Source organism: Podarcis filfolensis, assembly GCF_964270895.1.
Source record: "Podarcis filfolensis genome assembly, chromosome: 1".
Taxonomy (NCBI): Eukaryota; Metazoa; Chordata; class Lepidosauria; order Squamata; family Lacertidae; genus Podarcis; species Podarcis filfolensis.
In genome coordinates, this window is record NC_139604.1 from 42434913 (window position 1) to 42453375 (window position 18463).

Here is an 18463-nt window from a genome sequence, read left to right on the forward strand (position 1 = left end):
CTACTCTTTGCAGAAGCTGCCTGCCTTTCCTTATCCCCCCACCACCACCTGATGTCCCATCTTATGACAGCCTTAGACTACCCCATATTGCTTCAGGTTGGCCGACCCTGAGCTCTATCAACCCGTGCTGGCCAAAGGTGGGATCTACCCAGATTAGCCCAACTCAGTTTTGGATTTGGCTAGATCCCAGTGCACAGTCCTAATTTCTATGTCAGCCTATAACCGAAATGCTCTCGGTAGAGCATGTAAAAATGTAAAATGAAATGTAACATATAATGCAAAACCATGGAAACAGTTACAATACAAAATTCGCCACAGCAAAGATGAACTTCAAGAAGCCTGGGGTTGGGCAATATTTAAAAGCATATAAAAAGCCACAAAAAGGGCTGCTAAGTAATAATAATAATAAAATTCTGAGATAAGTAAAAAAGACCTTGTGCAAGAAAGCACAATGCCTGCCACAGATGTAAATACACCTCTACATTTCAATAGTCTTTCTCTCTTCTTACACAGTGGTGTTGAACAGAGGCAGAAAAAGTTCTTTTGCATGCAGAAGAGGCCTTCAGCTTACAGAAGGGCACCTGCTCATTCAACCTGTTGATTCTTGTGAGTGTGTCTAACATAAACACCATCCCTGAGCGATCTCACCTCATGGCATAAAGCTTATGCAGTACTTTTAGAGAGGAAAAGACTTGAAGTACATTGTGGCAGAGAATTTCCTTTGTCCTGTATCTGCAAGGGGTGTGTTTGTCAAGAACTTGTGAGGTAACCTGATTGCATAATAATAAGCTTACTGTTCCTGGATGAGTACTGATTGCTTGAGTTTAAGAAGACAATGGAGCCAAAATAGGTTAGAGATATTATGCTATGGTATTGTAGCTCAAACTGCCTTATAATAATATAGTCTTTTAACTTGCCTTTTTATATTGTCTTTGGAGAGAGAGTGTGTGTGTGCATGCACATGCTTGGAAATGGTGATCCTATTCTCTTCATTTGATTAATGTTTGCAGTGGGCACTAAGAATTCTTCTCCTTAAAGCAGTCGTTTTCAGCTGGTGACCCACAGCTCACTGGGGAGACTTGAAGAATGTTCAGGGCGCCCCAGCCAACCTTTCTTCCCTCCTCGTCCTCCATGCCACTGCCTTCCCCTTCCCCTTCCCCTTCCCCTTCCCCTTCCTTGTTCCTGCCTACTCTCGCCAATCCACACCACCTTCTCCCAGATATGTCCTAGATTCTTAGTCCTTCCCCCTGTACAATTCTGGTGCGCTACGTAGAAGCTCCTCTCTGTATCGCTCCCTCTTCCTTTTCCTCCCCGTCTCTCTCTCCATGTGTGTGCCCTTTCCTCTCACACCCTCTTCTTTAAAAAACAAACCCTGCCACCCCACATTAAAGATAAAATGTACATGCCTTCTCTCTCTATTCCCCCTCCTAGCTCTCCTTCTCCGCTGCATCAAAGGCGGGGGGGGGGGGGGAGATCCAGACCAAACACAAAGGTGAGGTCAGGCAGGGCAAAACAACACAAGTTTTTACCTGGTACAGGGGAATCCTCACTTGTGCACAATGAGCATGCACACTCCCACTTACACACACATTGAAAATGGCACTAGAAAGGGGTGGGGCAGAGACAGAGTAGAGAGGATCCCCACTTATTCTCATCCTGGCAATGTGAACAGTGGTCCAGAATGAAACCCTTGCATAAGTGGGGATTCCCAGGGGAGCCACAGAAAGAACGTAGCTGGTCAAGGGAGCCCTGGACTCAAAAAGGGTGAAAACCACTGCCTTGAAGTATCAGAAGCGCTTGCCAAACCATGAAATCAGCAATTCCATTAATGTCTGTTCAGATAACGGCATGTGAACCAGTGACTGGGTCCTGAAACCTTTGTTTTTATCATAATAGAGATGACAATTACTTTAGCTGGATGATTAACATTTCATTTTATTATGAAACTATAAATATACAGTATCATGGAGGCTTCCTTACAGAGGTACCATGTTAATGTGACTGCGCCCTTAATTCTTCACAGTATCCACAGTATCATAAAAATGTGATTATGATAAACTCTTAAGCCCCCTCTAATCCTAATTTCCAAAGATATATTTATTAAATAACAAAATGGTACATGAATGGGACTGCCAAAGGATAAGAGCTCTGTGATGTAACATGGAAATATGCATGTGTGTGCATGTATTTGTGTCCCAGCTTGTAAATATTTCAAATTTACTAATCACTAAATAAATTGCAATCAAAGGTATTAGTCTTCACACAGGGACAGTTAGGAGAAAAGCTTTTTTTAAAAAAAAAAAAGAAAAAAAGTAGGATTTTCATGCAAGGTAATATAGCCTGGTTCCACCTCTTGCCTTTTTCAATTTATTTCTTATCTTCATGCCAAAAATCAGGGAAAGCTTTTTAGGCACAAAGCCACCAATAAATTTATGAGAACACACTTGAATCTATATATGATACCATGTAAGCAATTTCTCTTTCAACTATTTTCAGGAGAACTGCAGTTTCAGAATTATGCTATATATCATCATAATATATAGGACTGCACTGAACATTCAGTACTTGCAATATAATATTGATACAGTGAAAGAAATTACAGAAAAAGAAATATATACCTCACATTGTTTTGATGCTTTACCCTACAGGGCTGTTGTAAGAATTACAACTTGATAATGTTTGTGAAACACTTTAAAAACCGTGAAAGTGCTATACAGATGTGATGTCCCTCTCACACCCACACAGCAGAATGAACACACATGACAACCATGTGAGGTTAAAGGGCCATAGCTTTATTAATAACATAGCAAACAACAACTTTGAAGTGCTGGCAGTGCAAATTACACTCAGACTAATTTGGGTAAGGAAAACACAAGAAATTCTTCTAAATATTATATACGACTATAGTGGTGAGCTGACAGTCAGATATCTAAGCTTTGGAAGATGCACAAAATTTATATTGGATTGAGCACTACCTGAATAATACAACTTCCTATACCTATTAGTGACATTTTTGCGTAGTCATCTCATGATCATAAATTATATCATATCAATTAGACCAGTGTTTCCCAAACTTGGGTCTCCAGCTGTTTTTGGACTACAACTTCCATCATTCCTAGCTAGCAAGACCAGTGGTCAGGAATGATGGGAATTGTAGTCCCATAACAGAGGGCGACTTAAAAAAAAATCCTACTTAGTCTTTGGCTTTAGTTTCTTGGTCAGGTAGCATATTTTTCCTTGTGTTGTGCAGGTTGGCAGTGCAATTCAAGCCAGCTAATATAAATGGATGAGCAGCCAAAAGGGAGCAAATTCAGCTGGCATGGTCCAAGAGTCAGCCATTCTTAGCCTGCTCTCAAAGAGGAGCGAAGTAGGAAGGAGAGACCTTAACCCCACAATCCAGGGTTCAGTCAGACTTTGGCTTAGCTGTTGCAGCATGCTGTCCATGCTAAAAGGACCATGGAGGAGCAAAGTGGGTGCAAGATTCTCTCCAGTAGACAGCATGTTTATGTGGATCTGATAAGTCATAGCATAGCTAATAGAACTTTTAAGTGAAAGTTTATGAATGCTTTGCATCTTTTCCAAGATGATACAGGAGTAGAGAAACAGAAAACAATTCTTTTATTGAGTAGATTGGTATCTGAGATTAGTATTAAAAATAAATAATGAATATTATCTCCATTAGCCCTATAAATAACATACAGTACTACTTTTGGGTGCAATTCAACAGTGCCCACCAGTGGAATGGACACAATTGGTGGAATGGATTTCTCATCTTTGGAAGATCTTCCAGGGCAGATTTTGGGGGTACAGTGGGGAAGGAGGGGAAGGTGAAGTCCCACGGCACAGGTAGAAGGCTGCTTACACAACATTCAGTCTTAAACCTGTGAATCTTATACCTTGGGGCTACAATCTAATATACGTAGTAATATTTTTAGAAGGCTAGAGAAACAAGCAAGACTTCCATTTCATGCCTGTAGGTTATGTAGCCTTTCATTATTTTAATTATTACATGAGTTTCACATCTTTCCTAAAACTGGATGCTGTCACTTCTTTTATTTAATATTTGTAGAACTACTGATTTAACAGTCCTCTCATTTATTTAACAGTGCCTCTCATGGATTTATTCAAAAAGTTGAAATCATTTAAAGTCCTTCTAAATACATTCCTCTTGTTTAGAAATTGGGTCATTCTGTACTTTGGGATTTGGATACGCTGAGTGCTGTATAGACCTGATTGGCCAGAGAATAATAGATTGATAGAAATGTTCAAATAAAAGTATAAAATGTGTGTGTGAGATAGGAAAGAGTGTATTGCTTTGAGCTTTAGGGGGCATGTTTCTTTAAAACAAAATTGCTTGACATTCTCTGTGGGAGTGCTGTGCCCCAGAAGCCCTGAGTGTTTGAGCTGAAGGAGCAAAGGTCATACTGTTATGTGTAAAGATGAGAAGGTTTTGTGTTCTCCTAAAATGATTATAGTGATAGATACCTGTGTATTTTTAAAGTATCAGAAGTGCATTGTTTTTTACACTATCGCTAGTATGTTCTTTTCTATTATGCAATTACATTATAAAAAGATAAAAAGTAATTAAGTTCTGTGAAAACACAGCTGTTTGTGGCTGCTGTTTACAAGCACATAGGAAAGGACAACTTTAATGAGTAACTTTGAGTCCAAAAGAGAGTGAAATAGTAAGAGACTGTAAAAGATACCTTATGCAGTGTTACCTCAGGTTACATATGCTTCAGATTACATACGCTTCAGGTTACAGACTCCGCTAACCCAGAAATAGTGCTTCAGGTTAAGAACTTTGCTTCAGGATGAGAACAGAAATCGTGCTCTGGTGGCGCAGCGGCAGCAGGAGGCCCCATTAGCTAAAGTGGTGCTTCAGGTTAAGTACAGTTTCAGGTTAAGAACGGGCCTCCGGAACGAATTAAGTACTTAACCCGAGGTACCACTGTATCAAGTATAAGCTGACCCGAATATAAGCTAAGGCACCTAATTTTAGCAGAAAAAACTGGGAAAACTTACTGACTCGAGTATATGCCGGTTCACCACACCACAAACCTGGTGGTGGCAGCAAAGGCGGTGGAGGAGGAAGGAGCAGCCCAAAAGGAGCCCTCTGCTGCTGCCTCTGCAGCTCGCAAGAGCAGGCATAGGAGCCACGGTTGGGAGAGGCACAGTGCAGCGCAGCACCTCTCCCAACCATGGCTCCTGTGCCTGCTCTTGCGAGAGGCGGGCGGCGGTGGCGGGACCAGCGGTGAGAAAGGGCTCCTTTCGGGCTGCTCGTCCCTCCGCCACCGCTGCCACTGGCCTCACTCGAGTATAAGCCATGGGGGGGCTTTTTCAGCATTAAAAATGTGCTGAAAAAGTCGGCTTATACTCGAGTATATACAGTAAATGAATAAGGGAAGGAATAAATGTTTTTAAAAACCTAGGAAAAAATAGCCACTTATTAGAGGACCACCATTTTTGGTCTAATGCTGTAACACTTCATGGCCTGTCCATAAGGGATCCAGTATACAACCCTTTGTGTATACTGTGTACACAGTGTCAAATGCCTGTGTGGAACTATAGTTTTTTATTCTGAAATGAGAATTCACAGTTCTGGTTTGGAGTGCTAGTATCCATATTGGAGATATATATGCTTATTTCATTTATGATTCTCTTCACACGAGGCATCCCAAAGCGAATTACAATATAATGAAAACATATAAACAGTTACAATATTTCCATAAATACTTTTTTAAAAAGTATACAGAGAGCAAAACAACAAGAACACATTCATCAAATCAATTTATATGCATACGGTGGCTGGTGGACCCTGGAATTAGAATGGCAACTAAAAAGTCATATATGTGGGACCAGTTCTTTTTTCTGGCGGTATGTGCTGGTACACAGTACTGGCACCTTTTTTCTAGAAAAAAGCACAGGTAGATTAATAAATATAATTATGAATGGATATGTTTACCAGATATCTAGAGAGGAGGAACTGATCTTAGGTGGCAAGGGCAGAGAGGGAAAGCCGAGCACATCATGGGGCGAGGTTAGGAAATGACTGCACATTCTCCCTTCCCTTCCTGTTTCTTGTGGGGCTACACATTTCGCTGCTGGGTCACTCCGCTGTGACGTGGTTGGAGCTGGGGCCCAGCTGCAAGGGAGGGAGCTGCTCTGGTGAGGTGGGTTCTGAGGGGATTTGCTGGGCCCAGCTCACAGAGGGGCGGGATATTCAGCAACTAAACTGTAAAGTGCATTAGGTCTACTGTGCACTAACAACTCTCAGCTCCACTAACAGATTGAATATTTATGGTCCAACAACGACAGCAGGACAGCTGACATAGCTGGGTAGCCGTAACACAGGTTGTAGGACTTCCAGAAAACTAGAATATAGAGACGATGAAATGATGAAATAGCAAAATAAGCTTTAGCTTGTGGATATCAGCTATGTCCTTCAGTTTCAGTCCTATTTCAGCATACAGCCTACTATCTTGGTCCATCTCAGGAACAGCATGAAGCAAAACAACATTTGCTATGTAGATGAATGAGAATATTTTGGAGTTGTGAGAGGTTCAACAGGGTGAATGTGAATGTGCGTTATTCAGCTTCTATCCATTTCCACATTCTGGTAATGTCTGGAATCTACATCACAATAAAAAGCAGTAAATGGAAGGAAATGGCTGGTGGAAAACTAGAAAGAGTTATCCTTTACAGTACATAATATTATTAAACTGCATATTTTTCCCCCTGTCACTGAACTTGAAAATATTCATTAGCTTCTGCATTAAACCTTTCCCCCTCTTACTTAATTTAGATTTACATTTTTGAAAATAACATCTACTACCAGCCTGATGTAAAGAGTAGCTCATTGCGACTAACATCGTCTGGAAAAGAAGGAATTGTATTTAATGGAATTGCAGACTGGTTATATGAAGGTAAATTGCACAGATGCAACTTTATTAGAAATGCAGAGGACATACATGCATCCAATTTTTCTGAGAACAATCTGTTCATTATAGGACAATGCTGTTGATTTTTCTTTTTAATGTTTTCTTGCAAAATTGTCTGCATTAAAACAAAGGGATGCCTATATATAAGCTTTTGTTTGTGATCATTTAAATTGTCAAAATCCTTATTTTCTTGTTTCAAGAAGAAAACTATTGTATGGGGAAGGGAACAGAACAAGAACATACATTATTTTGCATAACAGCCCTGAAAATTACTCCACCTATTTTTCATTGGCATATTTGCAGAAATTGTATATGATTATGCTCAACTTATAAATATGACTACTAGTTTTGCATTGCATCACAAATATTATACTTTGGTTGCATATAACTATTCTGATACAAATAAATATAGGGATGCAGAATAATAAGGGACCCAACAGTGTCCTGGAAGTAATCTGTGGTTATAAAGACAAGCATTAGAAATTGTGGTTCATGCAAGGCAGCTAAAAAGCTGTTGGCATTTTACATTTCTTCCTGCAGCATCTCAATTTATATTTTTCACAAGACTATGGAAGGAGATACAGCCACTTCTATATATATATATAGAGAGAGAGAGAGAGAGTCAATGAAATTCTCAGGTGTCTGTTTCTTTCATTCATTAAATCATCCCACCAGTGGTCTTCACTCTGCAGCCTCTCCAGCTTTCCACAGATGAAGACTAGGTAAAGATATCATGAGGTTACTCCTCCAATTGAGTGTTTTCAGATCAGGAAGTGTGAGCAGCTAAGGAGACTGCAGAAAGGTTTACTGGAGAGGAAACAGACACACCACCTTGGGTCAGCTCGAAAGAATAAAGTAAGCTGAAACCCCACAATCACAGAAATTCTAAGTATTTTGAGAATGAGATCTACAAAAAAGGAAAATAAAAGCCTTTTTGCAGTAAAAAAATTTTTTTTTGAGATATTGAACAGATTTCAAAACAGTACTAATCTAGTTGAATATAGAAAATCACAGCCTCCTGGCTGTGCTATGGCCTAACAGGTACAAAATAATGTAGCATTGTCTGTTTGCTCTGTTTGATTTATTTTTAACAGTAGGAAGTTTGCCAACAGCAGCAAAATGTGTATATAAAGCAATCCTCAGTGAGACTCTAGACAACAGTGGAGAAAGTGGCAAAGCTGTTGTGGGCAGCCAGTGGATTGGGATCTAAATTATATATGGCAATTGTTAATTTCATGGGTTTTAAGAACATTTTCCCTCCCCTCCCCCAGAGGAGCTCCTTCATTCTCACATAACTCACTGGTGGTCACCTGATGGAGAGAGGCTGGCATTTCTTATGATAAATGACTCATTGGTACCAAACATGGTTATTCCCCGGTTTACTGGATTCCTGTATCCCAGAGGAAAACAGTACCCTTATCCAAAGGTAAGGAAATTTTACATACAATCTTCATTACTTGCCTAAGGTATAGTGTTCAGTGTTACTAAAACAGTTATTTCAAAAAGGAAAGGAAGCCATTTTTTGTTGTCATGGTTTTTGCAGAAATTACTGTATACACTGTTTTCTCAAAAAGCTACAAAAGCTTTGTTCTTTTCTGGATTGAATGAAACAAAAGCTCTTTTGTTTAGTATAGGACAACATAACTTAATATATTAATATAACTACATATGATGCACATCTGGAGGGGTTGGGTATTTTGTACAAGCATTTGGATCAGCAAGATTTCAAGGATTTTTTTGCTGTGAATATATGAATTCACCTATCAATATTAGTAAATCATAAATAAAAACTAATATAAACATAACAAGTTAATAATATTATCATGTAATAGGATCTGTTTGACAGTTACAATTATTCCATTTAACTAAATTAAATTGTTAAATGATATGACAGTGTCTACAACTGAATGGCAACACTATTTTTACTTAATAAATCAGTTGATATCCTGTTTCTTTTCAGTAGCAGGAAAATTAATCTCTAGAATCGCTTTGTTAGTTTTCTTTAGCAATGTCTTATTCTATAGTGCCAAAAGGAAAACAAAATTAAAGACAAGCTGTACAATAAAATTAAGCTTTGGGAAGAGGAAATGAAAGTCTAGTTCCATTTATCACAGGCAATGCAGAATTATGTTAATAAAACCTTTACCTTTATTTAATACTTCTGTTAGCTTTCAATTCACCATAATTAATTACGAAGCTAGTGATCTGGTAATATTGACAAAGGACTTTGTTATTGCAGTACAGTATTCCACTTCATTACTACTGGAATATTTATGACTGCTGCTGAGCCAAAATAGGGTTTCCATGGCACTTTTTACAAATGCTTTCATCCCATACAAAAAGCACCAATCCTTTTCAGCAACTTTGACATCCCCTTGTGAAAAGTGTTTACAAGGTGATGGGTGTCAGGGAAGACAGAACACATCCCTCTTGTGGCAACATCACCTCATCCTAATCTCATAATATATGTAGTTGATTCAGTGCAACATTATTGAGATGGCATTACACATTCAAATGGACATTTCAGTGAAAGGAATGAAATGCATATGGATGGCATCCACATTCAGGTTCTGTCCAAATTCTGCTATGCAGCTGGCCATCTATGACTTGCATTATTTCAGTGAAAACACATATGCAATGAGAAAAGAATGCCAGACTGCTTGCTTTCTGCAGCAGTGATGACACATCCATCCCCCATCAGAATAAGGACAATCTGAGAGATTCATTTGCCCTCAGTGGTGTCGTGAAGTGGTCCTGATTGGCTCTCTGATGCCTTGATAATGTAGTTGCTATATAATTCCTGATTAGCTAGAATCAGTCAGCAACGAAGAAGATTAAAAAACACATACCAAAGTAACACCATGGCAGCAGCATATTTGGGCTGCAAGCAAGTGATAACTAAGGTTAGGTTTTTTTCTTTCTTTTTACACAGCTTAACTTGAAAGCCTGATCTCCACTTTTACAATGTTTTGTGTATGCAGTACACATCTTCCCCAAACTACAAAGACAGGAGTCAGAATAGTCCATCCAGAAAGTAAATGTTTTCAATAATAGTTGTTCTTTCCCCCCATTTTAGATTAAAATCCATGTTTTTAAATCATTTTACTCTGGATATGTAATACATTCCACCAGGCCTACAGGAATATATGCTTTCTTGTATGTAGTCATTCATGGCCTCATAGCTGGGAGCATAGGGTTGGGCATTCTCAACAATTGGTTAAGACACATGAATTCAACTAATGTATGTATTCGATGACAATTGGTTAGCTATGTGTAATGGTTCTAAGGGGTTGCTCATGCGTAAGCAGATGCCTATCTCCCTGGCTGGGTGCAAACACCTGGCTGGGCTGCCAAAGTGAACCTCCTCTGTCCGGACAGCCACTCACCCGTGGCTGACTGTCGCTGGCAGAATCCGTGAGTGGGCGTTTCTTAAACTTCTTCCAGCAAAGAAGCTCTTTGACGCCTAGTCTCCGCCTACCCTCTCTGCGTGAAAGCCTTCTGCGCAGGGAGGGCGTGGGCAACGGAGGACCTCTACTCTCCCCGCTGGTCCCCGGCAAGGAGTCATGGGACCGCCTCGCCACTTCCCCCACCTGCCCCCCTTCTCCACTGGTGCTACGCTGATTCTCTTCCCCAGAAGATGGGCTGCTTCTCCCGATCCCTGGACGCTCTCTGGAATCCCTCTGGCTTTTGCGCTCCCCCTCCAATACTGATGGCAATTCCCTGACACTATGCTATCCATCTTTTAACATTTTCACATACAGCTGTGGTTCTTCTCTGTGTCTTTGCAAATACATATCACACTTATTCATCCATTCTTTTCAAAGGCAGGAGAAATGAATCCAACAGTCAAGTTATACGTAGTCAATCTGTATGGACCAACACATACATTGGAACTCATGCCACCAGATGGCTTTAAATCAAGGTAAGCAGTATGTCATCTGAAAATTAACTATCTGTGACTCTCTACATGCACAAATAAATTGAAGTTAATCTCTGTTTAAGATAACAGTCCTGCAACAGTTTTCTGGAAGTAACATGTAGCTGGAAAAAACAGCAGGACTATCAGCTTGGGTTTAAATAGACTATCTTTATTATAAGGCTTGTAATGGCCAATGCATTACAATGCAATGGAACTGAAGTACAATCATTTCTGCATAATAACTTGGTCCAGATTTAGTGGTTGTCATAAACAGCATACTGGGTGTGAGATGCATGGGGCCCATAGGATCTAAGGGGCCCACCCAGCTCACAAATACCCTTAAATTTCGAACTGAACGAATTTAAAGTTACTGGTGTTAATTAGATTATTATTCTAATATAGCTTTGTCATGTTAGTTAATATTAAATATAAATATGGATCTATGATTTCTACATAGTACATAGTGAAGACACAGACATCATATTTAATTAAACGTCTTCTCTTCATAATCATATTTCACCTCTGATCAGAAGGTATGTAGTTGGATACAGGTATATCATCAAACTCAATTTGGAGCCTCCCCTGCAAAAAAAGAGGATTTTGCACGAGGGACCATTACAGAGTATGGTCACCTCTGTTCAGGTTCTCTTGACACCATAGCCAACCAGTATCAGGAGACTACAGCCACTAAGTTACAGCTTGCCAGTTTCTGTTCCATCTCTTTTCTTACTTGGAAACACAGATAATTCTTCACATATTTAATGCCCAAAATTTACACTCTCTTTAAACTGGTAATCCCACTCATAGGCTTGTATTCCAATAAAGTTTTTATAGAATTCCTAGAATACTGATTCTTCCCTTCTCTTTTAAACACAAAGTTCTTTATGGAAACTGACCAACCCCAGAGCTAGAACCTGTAGCCATTACCTTAGTAAAGCCCATCCAGGATTCTTTGAGGGAAGCCAAGCCTGTGAAAGTGGTAGAAATGTGCACATATAGTGTAGATGTGACCTGATTGTACCATACCAAGGCTCAGTCATAACTGGAAATGCTTCTAACTCATCCTTCTAGCTCTGACTATCAAATATGGCTTTCTCTAATCATTTCAACCAAGTGTAGGCACATAAGTAATATCCCACCAGCTGGAAGATTGCAAGAATGCTGCAGATCAAAGTGACAACAGTCTTGTTTTTAAAACTGTGGTTCATACATTCTTACTAAGCTCCATGCATTTGATATATTCTCTTTGAGTTGGAGCTTGTTTAAAAATCCATTCTGCTGTTACTTTACAGAAGCCTTGAGGACCATGTACATTTCTAGGAAAATCCATTTTATCTATGAAATCCTTCTCTGGTTACTGAATATTGCTGCTCTAAAGCAGTATAAACCATTCATATATATGGGGTGTGTGTGTGTGTGTGTGTGTGTGTGTGTGAGAGAGAGAGAGAGAGAGAGAGAGAGAGAGAGAGAGAGAGAGATTGTCCAATTTCTATCTCTTCTTCCCCCACTCCACAGAAATTGTGTGTTATTGTATATACATTGAAAACAGTCCTTACTCTAATGACTGTGTATGTTAAGATTTCTTTCTTGGTCTTGCTCTGTGCTGCTGGGGTTTGGATGACCCAGGCTGGATTCTGACAGTTTTTTTATTCTAATAAATGTATTGTAATGCATTTTAATACAAACAATTTGAATCATCAAATTAAGGGGAAAAGCACTAAAACATACTTTCCCAAAGAGATGGTATGCGATGCATAGAAAGATGACTTGTTAAAGTTCCTTGCTAATCAAATATGAGCTAAACATCAGGTGGAATGGGTAGTAAAACATTCCCAAATGCTACAGATGTCAGGGCATATTCAACTATGAATTCATTCATTCAACTATGTTGTTCTGAACTGTATCTCTCAGTCTTTGCATGCACATCTGTAGAAATACGTGTGTGTGTTTGTGTGTGTTTATACCTATATCTATACACAGTGTGAGTCATCATTCCTACAGTTTGGAAATATAGGTATATATATTTCAGTAAAAACAATAACAAATATTTAATCAAATCTAAATTAATGTCATGTTACCCATATGCTATGATCTAAAATGTGCTTAGAGTTGCATTCTTGAAGCCATTGTCTTTTGTGTAGCATTGTATAAGATAATAGAGTTTTGCTTCATTCAGTAAAGTACTTGAAAATTGCATCCCAGGTTCCTAGAGTAGCTTAAATTAGGGGTGTGCTGATTCTGAGGCTTTTGTGTGGAAGAGAAAGTGAAAAGTCATCACCCCTGAATATTGGGAATTTCCTGTAAAAATGAGAGAAAATGTGAAGATATTCCCTGAAATTTTGGGGTATGTGGATTGGGAGTGATACTTACCTTAATATGGTTACAATGATGCATATCCTTCATTTACCTTAACCCCGCCCCCAGTACTAGCACTGAGTGTCGCAGCCTCCTCAACAGCCCACATTTCTCATAGAAGGTCTGGTGGGTAAGGAGTCTGTTCGTAGAGTATGATAGGTGATAGCTGTTTGTCAGTAGCCACAAATAATGTACTGAACTGCCTAGACATGACAGATTGTACTAGGTGGTCTTGGTAACAGTTTCATCATGGCAATCTAACAAGGATTTAGAAGGAGAGAGCATTTTTCTGTACCACTGATAAAACCGATTTAGCTACAAATGTTTGCAGGCAGGCAATCTATTTGGCAATACAGTGCTGGGGATTATTATTATTCTTTTCTTTTTTTCTATGGAAGCAAGTATCTGTGCTCCTTTGTCGGCTACCCTTTTTGCACAGAGTGTTTGCAGAATGTCCTTGGCATTTTACATTATTTCTGACTACTTCATATCACTGAAAACACTATTGTTTGTTACAAAACCTAAAGCAAAACTGTAAAGCATAAGGCAACCTAAGTTGTTAAGAGCAACATGACAGCCAGTAACCAGTAAACCAATTGTTATGTCAATTTTGTAAAATATAGTACAGCAGTACCTCGGGTTAAGTACTTAATTCGTTCCGGAGGTTCGTTCTTAACCTGAAACTGTTCTTAACCTGAAGCACCACTTTAGCTAATGGGGCCTCCTGCTGCCGCCGCACTGCCGGAGCACAGTGGTACAGTGGTACCTCGGGTTACATACGCTTCAGGTTACAGACTCCGCTAACCCAGAAATAGTGCTTCAGGTTAAGAACTTTGCTTCAGGATAAGAACAGAAATTGTGCTCCGGCGGCGCGGCGGCAGCAGGAGACCCCATTAGCTAAAGTGGTGCTTCAGGTTAAGAACAGTTTCAGTTTAAGAACGGACCTCCGGAATGAATTAAGTATGTAACCAGAGGTACCACTGTACAGTCACTGTACAATAATTTCGCTATGTATGTTTTGCATGTTGAATCTGAATGTGCTCTTGGAATGTGGTTTGTTACCAGTATAATGCTGAGTGGAACAATGGATCAGTGTCCTTTATCGCAGTGCGCAGGATGTAATTTCACAGTTTATGTGGGAACAATATAACCACTGTATTTTTAAATGTGTATCTGCCATAGAGAATATTACATAATGATGGTGAAGTGGGTCAGCAATACTAAAACTGTCGTGCGGTGGTTAAACAGACCTCAGAACCTGTCCATCCTTACAGTGTGCGAGACGACAACTGGTGCTTGTAGCATGGTATGCAATTTATTTTTGTTATCGTTTTCATAGGATAGATTTACAGTTATTGTCCCTGTATGCAGAGCACATGCTTTTGGTCCTTATTTTTAATTTGTTTGCTTGTTTTCCTGCCAGTGCCAGAGGCCAATTTATTTCCATGAGTTAGAATTCACCTTGTGGTTGAAATAATGTGGAACACATTGTTCTGAATGGAAAAACACACAAACACCTGCCCTGCTGCCATGCTTTTACTTCCTCTCAAAAGTTGGGCCTGATAATCTAGTAGGGAGGGCTGCTGGGTGTGTGGAGAGGAAGCATGAGTTCCACACAGATTTCTACCTGCCAAAACTCAATACACCGAGGAAACATTTGGATTCTCAGTAGGGTCTTTGGAAGCACTTAGCAAACAGCAGCAGCAATAATTGGCCCTTTAGCCAAAGATAAATCTGTGTTCCAGCAGTGTTAGTAACCACAAGAGTACTCTTCATTATCAGAGTTATTGACATAAGTGTGATTTATGTCTAAGCAAAATGTTTGAGTTCAACTCTCAGAGTAAGGCTGAGAATCATAAAAAATAGCAGGATATTTAGAACTTCAGCCTTACTACTGTTTACATGCATTTTAGAAATGTTTCCTAATAACACACTTTTTGTAAATATTATTCAAGCACACGCATTTGCTCACTTTTTTCACTGAACAGTTAGCTAATCTAAATATTTCATTTTGATGTATAATTGTTAACCAAAAGAACCATAAAATAAATATTCAGTTATGATGGGCTGAAATAATTAATAAAACCAAACATTATTTGATATTGTGTGACAGAGCTATGTTACAAAGACACTGTATATAGGTGTATTGTTCTTTGCTTGTATGCTTCCGATATACTAACATTGAAATGCTAGCTATCAAAATACACGTTCACTCCCAAACAAATGACATAGGTTTTTAAAAGCCTTCCTACTCAAATTAGTGGTGACCAATCCAAAGCTTTCCAGGAGTTAGATCAGAGCTGAGTACAGAGGACATGCTATTTAATCTACCTATTCAGTTGTTTATAAGGTATAACAGGCAATTAGAGGAACAGATAAAACAGTTACGGTTATAAAAGCAAGTAAAACCATTATTGCCAGAACAGTACAAAATTAGCAAAAGAAGGTCCCATAAATCAAAACCCCTTAACTGTCAAAAGCCAGGAAAAAGTGATGTTTCTTCATCGTACAGCAAAAGCTATACAAAGAAGATGCTGGTGCAACTCTATGAAAAGGGAGTTCTGCAATTTGGGGGTTCCACAGTGAAAGCCCTCTTCCAGGCCACTATTCCCTACACACAGGGGTAGGTGTGTGTGTGTGTGTGTGTGTGTGAGAGAGAGAGAGAGAGAGAGAGAGAGAGAGAGAGAGAGAGAGAGAACAAAGAAAGCCCTTCTGCCAGTCTTGGCACCGGAGAGGGTCAGTAGCTAATTTAATCTTCTGTAGGATACCACTTCATTTATTTTTAAAAAAATATTTGTATCCTGTCTTTTCTCCAAAGAGCTCAGAGCACCTTACAAAATAAAATAAAAACATAAATTAGCCAGAAACATGTAAAATTTTTAATTATACTTTACAACCTAACATTAAAGCAGCAGCAGGATATAATAACATAATGCATCAATTTTTAAAAATTCAAATATTTACAGTTAATACCAATTCCAGCAGTTTACAGCCAAAACCCCTTCTAAAAAGGGGGATGTTTTTGAAAGGTCACTGCTGAGGAGACAACATGGGTTTCCCTTGGAATCTGGTTTGAAAGCCTAGGTGCAGCTACCAAAAAAAGAGTCCTCCCTTAGTCTCAAATAAGCATATTTCTGGGGATGTTGAGACACACAGGAGAGCTTCCAGAGATTAGCCCAATTGACAAGCAGACTCCAGCAGGGAAAAGTGGTTCTTCAACATCCTAAACAAAGGTCAGCAGCAGCACTTTGATGCCTGGAAATAAATCAAAAGGCAGTGTTTCAACAAAGAAATTGCATGCGCACACTCTCTAAAAAAGGCCATCTTAATTGCCTGTGTTATAGGAACTATGTGGTTCAAAGTGCAACCTGCTGCTATTTCTGTTTGTGTGGCATTTTAAATAGGTAACAGAGGAAAATGCAAAATGCAATGATTTTCAATTAGCAAGATTTTGTATATGTATTTTATAACTTTATATATATTTCTTTTTAGAAATATGAGTTTACATCTGAAGTGTGGCTTTCTAAACAGGTACTTACATTATTAATGGCTTTGAATGGAAAATGTGTATCATTAAAACGTTAGCTGTTAATAAAATGTTGGTAAATGTCCGCATTTTAAACTAGACTATGTTGATCCATTAATCTGAAAAAGAATTAAAGATTAATTTAAGAGAAGCAAACAAAATTGTTTTTAAGCATTGGAGTAACTGCAGAAGTATTACAAATTCTGGAAGTACACTGAACTCGCAAGGCTATTGGGATGGCATTTCAAGCAGATATTCTGGAACAGGTGCACAGGAGCAGTGTCAGGTGTATACAGCTGTCTGATCTTAATTAATAACATTTAATGTACCAGGCAAGAATCACATGGCTTGTCACATTTATAGTGATGTGATTCCACCTTAGGAGTATTCCTCCCTATTTCTCATCTTAGGGAGTTAGCAAGATGGGTGGGGGCCCATAAGTTATCTTGGACTTAAACCATTTAGGACTTTAAAGGGAACCACCAAAACTATCAGTTGTGCCTAGAGGTAAATTGATAACCTGTGCAGCTACTACAGGATTGGTGTAATATTATCCCTCGGGCAAGCATAGTGCTTAACAGAAAATTTCAGAATTCTGATTCTATTTCATTTTTATAGAATGAGGAGCCAGTTTTTTCTAAAGATGGCAATAAATTCTTTATGACAGTTCCTGTTAAGCAAGGTGGTCGTGGTGAATTCCATCATATTGCCATGTTTAATGTTCAGGTAAGTTTATTTCACAATTTCAAGTTCATAATTGCACAAGTCTGTAATTAATTATACTGTTGCTTAAACGTCTTATGAAGCGACGTACGATGCCTTGAGTTGCACGCTCCTCCAAATATATTCTGATTTTAGTCACTGATTTGTAGGTATTAGCAAAAATCGTAATCACAGAACACTTCAAATGATGCATAGCTCTGTCCTCTGAAATGATGAAAAGCATCCTTCCAGCAGGTTGATGTGGTGATTTGATTTGGCAAGAAAGCTGGTGAATGACTAAAGATTCCTTTGCTGTTTCATGAAAGAGCACTTGCAAAGAAGCCAGTGAATGAAGCACTTGGAACCATTTTGAGTATCTCAGGGCATTGTACTCAGTGCTCTCTTTTTTTGGTTTGGTTTTGTTTGAAAAAAAGGTGCCAGTACTTTCCATGAAGTTGTTACAGTAAGTGCCACACTTTTAACATGTGGGGGGGGGAGGTGGCAGTAGTCGGGTGCAGCCTTGAGTAGCCCCAGAAAAAAGCACTGGTTGTACTTACTTGGAAGAAACAAAGACCTGGTCTACACATTCAGCAGAATGAGACGGTAGGGTGCAATGTGTGGTAGTATGGTGAAATGATATATTACTAGTGGGAGATCACATTTTTTTATTGCTTCCTTACATTAAAAATGTAGCACAAATAGGAAAACCAGCAAAAAAGGGCAGAGAGCTGAGCTAGAAGTGTTGTGAGGCATTCATCCTAACATTAAGAAGAATGTTTGATCAGTGCAAGCATTTCTGTTTGCTTGCCAAAATAATCTCCCCTGTCCTCCACACATGCACTGTTCTGGGAGTCCACTCAACCCTCCAGAGCAGACTTGGAGAGGGGAGGCCATGGGGCCGTATGTGGAGGGTTGTTTTATTTTGTTTTTGCTTTGTATGAGGTCACTATCAAAAGTGCTATTGCCCACCAGTAGTTTAAAGAACCCACTTCATTCTGCTGCAAGTCTAGACTCAGCCAA

General features: G+C 39.2%; 1 protein-coding gene across 3 annotated transcripts in view; it reads left to right on the forward strand.

Annotated features, from left to right (window-relative positions):
* The window catches only part of DPP10 (dipeptidyl peptidase like 10), a 552775-nt gene that overhangs the window by 493310 nt on the left and 41002 nt on the right, over positions 1 to 18463 (forward strand). For all 3 annotated transcript variants that reach the window (XM_083582231.1, XM_083582230.1, XM_083582232.1), the window contains 6 exons: positions 6806 to 6926; positions 8213 to 8367; positions 10766 to 10863; positions 14398 to 14521; positions 16708 to 16746; positions 17360 to 17467. In XM_083582231.1, coding sequence (XP_083438357.1) covers positions 6806 to 6926; positions 8213 to 8367; positions 10766 to 10863; positions 14398 to 14521; positions 16708 to 16746; positions 17360 to 17467 — 645 coding nt within the window. The remainder of the gene's footprint in view (positions 1 to 6805; positions 6927 to 8212; positions 8368 to 10765; positions 10864 to 14397; positions 14522 to 16707; positions 16747 to 17359; positions 17468 to 18463) is intronic.